Here is a 9,577-nt window from a genome sequence, read left to right as displayed (position 1 = left end):
ACTTCTGGACTCCGCCAGGTTCCTTGTTGGTGCACAGCACAAATTAGTTATACATGCAAGTAAGTTACTCATCATCATCATCATCAGTTGTCTGCATCAAAAAAATAATAGTTGATCTGTTAACTTAAATACCACTCTGTAATTGCAAAAAAGTTGTAGCTGTTGATATTCTGATGAGTTTATTTAAAATGTATTTACTGTAAAGGTAAAGGGACCCCTGACCATTAGGTCCAGTCGTGGCCGACTCTGGGGTTGCCGCGCTCATCTCGCTTTATTGGCCAAACGAGCCGGCGTACAACTTCCGGGTCATGTGGCCAGCATGACTAAGCCGCTTCTGGCGAACCAGAGCAGCGCACTGAAACACCGTTTACCTTCCCGCCAGAACGGTACCTATTTATCTACTTGCACTTTGATGTGCTTTCGAACTGCTAGGTTGTACTTAGAAGCAAACGGTGCTTGCACGTAGCGGCCGGGGGAAATATCCACTTCATAGGCGCGTGGCTCTTAGTTCCACGAACCTAAGCAGCCCATCCTGTAAGCATTTACATGACTACTTCATATCTAACTCAGTGCTGCACCTCTGACAAATCTCCATTTTGGCAATAGGACTCTGAAGATCATGCAAGCACAGCTATTATAAGCGCCTGATCAATGCAGTTGATCGGACTACGTGAATTTTTTTTAAAACCAATCCCTACAATAGCTCTATACGTTCCATATAGGCTCCTCAGTGCTGTTGCTGACACTGCTTTTGTCCTAAGGGTTGCACGCAGGTAATCTGGGAAATTCACCTCTTTAGCAGTGTTGAGGCAGGAGGACAGTTCCATTCCTCCACTGGCAGGTGTAAATAGCACAGGTCATGATTTCCCCCGTAGTAAGCGGGAAGCTAAAGGGTAGAGACTCTTTAACTACTGCATTATCTCTTGCACTTCAAATGTATGCAGTATAGGAAGATTGCAAGGTTGTTATGACCGTTCTATTCCCCCCCCCCCCCAAAAAAAAAGCCACATTGAAAAGCAAAGATTGTGCTCTTCAGATTTATAAAAGACTCATTATTGAGTGTGTCAAATATACCTACATCTCAGCACAGAAAGATTTAGCTGTATTTTCCCTACCCTCCCATATTGCTTGTTTCCAATATGACTGTCAGTGGAACAGTCTAGTTCACGACTAATTTGCAGCCAGTAATAAGTTCTAAAGTATAATGGTTTATTCCACCCTGTCAGCACCAGATTTAGGGCAGTGCAAGTGGTTCCCCTGCACTGGACGCTGAGCCAAGGGGAGAAAAATTGAGCACATCCGTAACTTGAGAAGATTCATTTGGGGACACCAAATTTTGGGCTCACACAAGGCACCATATTACAAAAGATTACCAAAGTCCATCCCTGCCCCTGCCCAATATTCTAACAGTCTTTCTGCCAAACAGCAATTTTCATTAAGGACAAATCAGACTTCTGTTTATTAAAAAAATACTTTACAGGGGGAAAATCTATGCATTCCATTGTACTATTTGTTTGTTTTACAAAGAAATAACTTTAACAGTTTGATACGCTTGTACAGTCAGCTACTAAAAGAAATGCACTGCGTTAGAGGATTATTCACAGAGAGGCTTAAAATTTTCCCATCAGTTTACACTATTATAAAAACCTCCTTAAAACACTTGCTAAATGTCAATAAATATACTAAGGCCACACAAAGCCAAAAAAGAAAAAAAAACAGTCTTCCAGACAATTGTACATATCCTCTATATGCAAAGACCTTAGATATATTAAAACCACAGAAAAATATCTTGGCTGCCAATCAAAACTGAATTTAATCACAAAACACTACACAAATCTATTTTATACAACATGTAAAGATAAGTATTTGCTTAGACAGAATTGAAAGTGCTATATTAAGAGAAGCCCCTTCTCAACTACATGTGCTGTTGGGTCCTAAAACTATTATGTATATCAATGGAAGGCCATAACATTATTGGAAAGTTGTTTATTGGACCAACATAAAATTTATCTACAGTACAAAGCTTTCAGGAACTGAAGCAACCCCACTCATAGCAACCTTCAAACACAACCAATATGGCTATAAATACTCAGCATTTATAAAAGAAATGAGAGTGCAATCCTGCCAACATTAAACACATTTAGTTTCACAGATTCCAATGGAAAGTCCAGCTTATCTCCCATTAAAAAAAAAAAATCAAAGGAACTTAAAAGTGCTTAACCTTGGCTAGATTGTGCCCCATGTGAAAAGAGCTTACTGCTCATAATATAGTCAAGCATGTGAATGGCAGCATGAGAAAACATTTATGTCCATCCATAGGCTCTTAGCAATAAATGAACTCTCCTATCTCTTGATAAGCAGCTACATCCTCACATGTAGGAAAACTACCAACAAAACAAGAGCCCTTTTACTGTTTGGGAAAATCTGTGTGATAAATGTAAGTGTCCCTTAAATATAAAGAACCCTGCACATGTTCCATCTTCATGGAAGAGAACATGTCAGTTATTTACAAAATAGATTTTTGCTCATAAATATTTGGGGTGGGGTGTGAAATGCCTATTCCACTTAATTCTTAATCTTTCTTTTGTTGCTTTCCTAAAAGGATCAGTGGCCCAATACAACCATTCACTGAACACAAATTAATGTTGTTCTTTGGTCCTTAAGGAACAGTGGGATATTTATTCAACATGGAGAGATTCAGAAACTTTAGACAAGAACCGTATTTGTGAAACTGCTAGTAGCTAGCAGATTCTTTACAGTTTTGAGACAATATATATCAAAGAATAACTGGTTTTCAGTTATAGAAATTGGAGAGAAAAGTCTTCCCAGCTGGAAAATTACCTATAATAAATTAATCTAAAGATAATTCTGCCTTTGAACTCCTTTTCCACTTTGTAACTAAGTTTTACTCAAGAGTAGACCTTAGAAATTACTGAGTTATGTTCATTAATTTCAGTGGGTCTACTCCAAGTGAAACATAGCTCTATAGTTTATAACATTGCATTTCTTGTTAAGCGAAATTTATTTGCACATCTTGGCATTCAATAATCAATTAAGTTGGCATGAGAAATTTCTGAACAACACAAGATGTTACTTCCCAGTATCTTCCTGCAAGTTCACTTCTAAAAATATCTTATTTCTCTGAGAGCTAAAGGTTATATGTTCACCAAATAAACAGTTATTTGGATAATATGAACCCAGTCATCTGTCACTCCTATTTTTCAGGTTCGTAGTAGTCGTCATTGTTCTTATTGCAAATGTTTAAACTAGCCTTCTTTTGCCCAAATCAGGTAATTTATCACCATGCTAATCCTACATGGCATGTCTCTTTATTTAAAAAAGGGAGACCAAGGCAGAGATCCTGAGGGCCATACATGCACTGTGCGGAGCAGCCTGTTCTCCCACTGCAGCCTCTCATTCCCCCAGAAATTGGAGACTATCTAGAATACAGTCCAAAGCTTCAGCAGCGAAATCAACCAAGTCTCAGTGTGTGAAGTGAACTCTTTGGTACTTGACCCTAGAATTTAGAAGTAATGACAATTTGTGCTTCTGAACCATTTTGAAAAGTATTTTTGTAAAAGATAATGGGTTGGATCCAGACTTGTTCCTCTGACAGCTGAAGTAAACTAGAATAAAGAGCACTGGAGGAAGAAGGGGATTTTTTCCTGCACCACCTCCCACATTGTTCCAGAGGGTCTCCCTGTCTTCCAGAGAAAATTTTCAGGGGGCTACAGTAGGAAGATTGCATTGGTGTAAATCACCTCCCTGCCGCCCCCCACCCTGCTTCCTCCAGCACAAGAACCCAGTGGAGCATTAATTCTCAATCCAAACCAATATACTTAAAATGAAATTAAGATAAGTGAACATGACAGAAAGAATTATCTTTAAATGTCTGAAATATATTCAAAATGCTACTACATACAACACAGCATAATTCAACACTAACATAGTGAACTGGAAAAGCACAGAACATCATTCCAATATTCTCCATCTCGATTGGGTGCAGAGAGACATAAGAGGCCATGAAAGATTGATCCATACTCCTTTTGCAGGGTGTAAATCCATTTGAAAGCAAGCTTCTGTTGTACTTTATGCCCACTGTTATAATTTAATGTGTACAAAAAACTTTTTATGAATGGTACTGAACTAACTTTTACTCAGAGTAGACCCACTGAAATTCATGAACATAAATAAGTTAACCCCATTAATTTTAATGGGTCTACTCTAGGTAGGATTCACCCGACAAGTCTCATCAGACTTCTGCTTGCGCAACAGGACTTCCCTCCCATGCCCACCCAAATTGGCTCAGAGATCTGGAATACCCCCAGAACAGGACATAGGGAAGATAAGGGGAGTCATTCTATCTGACAAGCTAAATAGCTTGCTCAGACAGAACATTTGCAATAGTGCATGTGACATTTAATTCCACCTTACGTTTCCATTTTAATTCTGTCTGGTCCTAAACTACCACTTAAGCCACTTTCACATATAATGCTTATAAGTGCATAATGCACAAAGTGCATGTATTGGGAAAAGCCTACGCAGAAGTTAGACTCATGCACTTTAACCTCCCTGATGTTCAGGAGAAAGACTTCATTGGCATTTAGTTTCACTTTCCTCTTATATCAGCATGTGTGAACCAGCTACCACTGTTCAACAACTAAGCATGGCTGTATGTTGGAATTCCTGGTTAGCATAGGATGCTAAACTCATATTTTTAAAAAACAAAAAGCAAACTTAGCAGAAATTCTCCTGGCTGCATAGAGGGCAGAATACAATCTAGAAGCTTAGAAAGGGTCACAGAAGTTTGTCCATGTATTAATTATTTTTTGTTACGCGGGAATGGAGTTTCTGTGAGTACACATTGTTAGAATTTGTTCTTTTAAATTCTGTCGAAATTTTATTTTGGGACAAAGAGATAATTTTCCCTTCAACTGTAAGAACTTTTTTTAAAAATTCCAGTTCCTGAGTGATTATACACAGTGCTGTTTTCATGCTAAGTTGTAAAGACCAGTGTTATATTTGTTGATATAGCTATGTGCAATGCATGGGTAAAGGGAAATCAGTGCTTGGAAGACTAGTAAAATGGATGGAAGAGAAATGCAAAAATAAAGATGGACTTGGTCAAATATAAATCATGCACTGAATCTTGTATTGCCTGTGAAGAATTTTACTTTGCAGAGCCTATTAAAGCTTATGAAAATTCTTCTGGACAAGAGTAAAAAAGTGGAAAAAGCCAGAGTACACAGGGGTTATCATCTGAACCAGTATTGGTCAATCTAGAATTTTGTTAAAAGCTACACTCCTGCATTAAAAAAATTACCTTTTGTAAAAAGGTTTTCATCCTAACACCTTATTTACACAGATTACTTAACAATTCATCACCACTCCAATCTGAAAATTCATTTTAAGTTGAAATATTTTCTATTTGTCTTCAGTCTGCACCAAAGACAATACATATACATGTATATATCAGGAGTAATACAAGTTCTATCTAAATCACTGCAATATTTTCTGATCATTTTGCTATTGGTTTAAAACTGTCCTCTGTGCAGAGGTACTAATATGCATATAATCTACACAAAATAATATTGCACAAAGTAATTGCTATTAGAAACAGATTAATATTTGCAGTTCTTTTCAAAAAGATTGATAAAGATGTGTTGAAATAAACACAGCTGCTTTCTTACTTGCATTTATGTAGTGCTGCAGATCTCTCTCCTACCCCACAAGTACAGAGTTGCTTATTAACAACTATGATTACACCTTAACAAAGGTTATATCCTACATGTGAAGGGCCCATCTCTTCTAGTACCAGAAATAAATGTAATTCAGCATACAAATAATGAATGAAAGTTGACTATAGTTAACATTGGGAAATATTGTATGAGTGCTAAACAATCTTGCTAACGATACTGAACATACTAGTGAGTGTCATTTAACCTTTCAACATAGCACTAGGGTACCCAAGAGTTACATGTGGAAATAGCAGTACACATGAGATTTCCTGTGAAACAGCAATATAGAATTCTTGAGAATAAAGGCAACCAATTTATACTGTGAAGCCTACTCTACTGGATTAAGTGCATCAATGAAAAGGAACATATGGTTTCCACCTCAGGTGCTTGCTGTGAACTGAACAAGCCACCAAGTTGGTTCGAATATTGTGAAGCCTTAAAGTGCTCTAAGATGGCAATTTCCTCAGGGAGACTGCCAACAGTTACTTTCATTTGACACTAGTATTACATTTTGCAGTCAGGGAAGATATAAAAAGTAATATTCCCACAAACATTAAAAGCAGAGGTATGGGAAGTGTTACGTCAGGTATTACAATTCAACAAGATCACACTCTGCAACTAATCTCAGATATCAGCTTCTTTGTGAAGGTGCTGATAAGCAATTAGGATTAATCTACACTGCTGGTAACTTGAGCTTTCTCTAGGCTTTCAAAGTGTCTCTCTCACAAATGTCATTGATCATTAAAAGTGCTGTGCTTTCTCTTTCATTCAAGCCACTAATCAAATGGGAGAGTCACTTTGTGACTCCTCCACAGAAACCAACACTTTTATGCTGAAAGCTAAAGATAAAATAGACGGAGGGATATCAGATTTACCAAATGTTAAATACTTAATGTTCCTGAAGGAGGGGGGAAACATTTGTGGAGATGTTGAATTACAAAGAAAAATGTAGTCCACTACTACATGCTGTACTAAGGAAGTAAAATACAACTCTAACTTTGCATAATCTGTGTAAAAAAGATATGCTTGACATTTTGGAATGTCACCTTTCTTTATAGAATTATAGGCAAGATTTCTCCAATAAAACATAACCCAGTTATAAAACTATAACTTCACATCAAAATTTTAAAAAGCTGTTTAAAAATGTATATGATTATGTACATATCACACAAGAGAGCACATGTGACCATCCTGTGGCTTGTGTTGCTGATCGGATTCTAGTTTAAAAACTGGAAGGGGCTGAGCCAGCTTATCTTGTTGCAGAACAAGTCACGACAGAGATGAAAACAATGATGGTGACGCCACTGTTGCTGTCTGTACTTCTGTTCCTACTTCTTCAGACTCCTTTTTCACAAGCACACATTGATCTTCACCTTCTGATTTAGTCTCATCACAGATGCTAGTGTCCATATTTGAAATGCTTTCTGTACTTTGAGAATTCTCCCCTGAAGGATGGTATTGTTTGAGTCTTATATGCCAAGCTAAGCTGCAGACAGCTGACACTGTCTTGAACTGATGAATGACATTTCTAGGGATGAAGTAGATGTCATTGTCACATAGCTGGATTCTAGCATAGCGAATCCCTTCTCGCCTCATTTGGTTTAGCTTAGCTTCATCGACCCATTGAACACACTGAAGGAGAAAAGAAGTTAGAGGTAAACCAGATGCCAGGCCCAAAGTGGGCATTTAGTGTGCAGTGCACATATTCTGCCCTCCAGCCTTTAGTTATTTATTAGCCACAATAATGGCACAAATACCAACAGTCTGGAATTGTAGCTGCTGCTGCTGCTAAAATAATGAGTCAAGTACAACATTTGGTGCAACTTAAAAGATGTGCTTACATATTCAGGTAGCAAAAGCAAACAGTGAAATCCCCATGACTGTCAGAGAAAAGCTACTCAAAAACATGCAGCATTTAATCATGGCTGGTATATCTATACTTTATACTAGGTTCAAGCAAATAGTGAACTGTTAAAACTTCCAACTCATAAGTTTGTGACAGCCACACCAGAGCTTCAGCCTTTCTGTCACAGGGAAGCTGTGAAACAAAAGTAAATGCAAACTTCCCACAAATAATCTTACTTGACTGATCAAAACAACTTCTTGATTAGCTCAAGGGTTTTCTGTTCTCAACACTATTTAAAAACTGTACCCCACTTTTCAAAATTATTTTTCAAAGTGCTTTACTTTGAAGAGAACACACATACAGACTAAATCAAATTATAAAAATGCAACAATAATAAAACCAATTTTAAGATACCTTAGGTAATTTTAAAGTATTCAAAATATAAAAGTGGGGGGAGGGAGTGAACTTGTAGAATTCTTTCCTGCGTGAGTTATGACAACTATGGTGCCACGAGTGAGAAGACCCTGCCCCTAGTAACCACCAATTGCATTTTTGCTAGAGCAGGATCTCTGTTACCAGTCTTAAGGCTCGGGCAAATTCATATAGTTCTATTCCCACAGTGTCTTATTACAGTCAGTGAAAACCTGCAGGAACCAAGGACACACACACACACACACACACACACACACACACACAAAGTATGTTTGTCCACTAACAGGGTAGAACCTTTAACAGAAGTTTAAACTGCACTTAAGGGAAAGGAATCCAGTATCATCACTTCTGCAAAATCCAGATGATAGTGCAAGTTTGGCCAGTGTTGTGGAACAGAAATTTTGGAACAAATGCCTGAATATGCATTTCATATGTGGGAATTTCGTGTGGAAAGAAAGGCTGCATGTAATGGTAAGGCTCTATGAAGCACTGGTATGAGGCACTGTTGAGGCAATGTCCCCAATACTGTTCAACACACTCTGATCAATGTGGCTCTGGTAATTGTATGATCCTGCTTGTGGCAGGGGAATGAACTACAATCTAAGGTGCTTCCACTTGCAATCCAATTAAATGTTTGTCAAAACGTAACATTATCTGGTTAAAAAAGGGCATGTTTGTTTTTCAAATCCGTATGCTATATTCTGGAAATGTGATTTCATAGTGAATATACCAGCAGTAAGGGGGGGATAGGCAACTAACATCATGCTTTGAAGCAACATGCCAAGTATACATTTCAACAAATGAGCTGACTACCTGCGACACTGGAGGTTCATGTAGATCCAACTGAAGCCTCTGAACTACATCTGTGAAATCCTCAGCATGAAAACAAACTACATCTTTGGTTATACGAGGCTGGTCACTCCTAGAAAAATGAAGACTTTTCCAGTGAGAATGTGCTAGTAGACATCTTGAGAATTATATATGGGGCCCATTTGTATTCTAAATGTATGGTAAAGGTAAAGTAAAGGACCCCTGGATGTTAAGTTCAATCAAAGGTGACTATGGAGTGTGGCGCTCATCTCACTTCAGGCCAAGGGAGCCAAGGGGACCACAGACAGCTTTCTGGGTCATGCGGTCAGCATGACTAAACCACTTCTGGTGCAACGGGACACCGTGATGAGTGCCAGAGCACATGGAAACGCCATTTAATTTCCTGCCACGGCGGTACCTATTTATCTACTTGCACTGGTATGCTTTTGAATTGCTAGGTTGGCAGAAGCTGGGAAAGAGCAACGGGAGCTCACCCAGTTGCATGGATTCAAACCTTATGATCGGCAAGGCTCAGTGAATTTAGACCTGCTCCATCTAAATGTATGACCGGGCCAGGGACCCACTCCCAAATCCCCCTAATTCTATAATGAACTAAGCTATGATCATCCGGGCTCTGGGTAGACTGGGAATTCTCCATTTTCCCCAGAGGTCCACAGAAAACAAAAACTCAGTTTCACTTTGTTTCTCTGGTGGTTCAAAGTTTAACTCAGGGTAGTTTATTATGACAAGA

At 38.4% G+C, this 9,577-nt stretch overlaps 1 protein-coding gene across 1 annotated transcript in view; it reads right to left on the bottom strand.

Annotated features, from left to right (window-relative positions):
* Positions 1–1,789: 1,789 nt before the first annotated feature.
* The window catches only part of RSBN1 (round spermatid basic protein 1), a 31,471-nt gene continuing 23,683 nt past the window's right edge, over positions 1,790–9,577 (bottom strand). Inside the window, exons 6-7 of the mRNA XM_081866458.1 lie at positions 8,830–8,938; positions 1,790–7,370 (exon numbers count right to left, since the gene is read on the bottom strand). Coding sequence (XP_081722584.1) covers positions 7,008–7,370; positions 8,830–8,938 — 472 coding nt within the window. The 3' untranslated portion in view covers positions 1,790–7,007. The remainder of the gene's footprint in view (positions 7,371–8,829; positions 8,939–9,577) is intronic.

The sequence above is a fragment of the Podarcis erhardii genome (assembly GCF_964252035.2).
Source record: "Podarcis erhardii genome assembly, chromosome: 6".
Lineage (NCBI taxonomy): Eukaryota > Metazoa > Chordata > Lepidosauria > Squamata > Lacertidae > Podarcis > Podarcis erhardii.
Note: the sequence above shows the minus strand (reverse complement) of the source record. Positions and strands in the feature narration are given on the sequence as shown.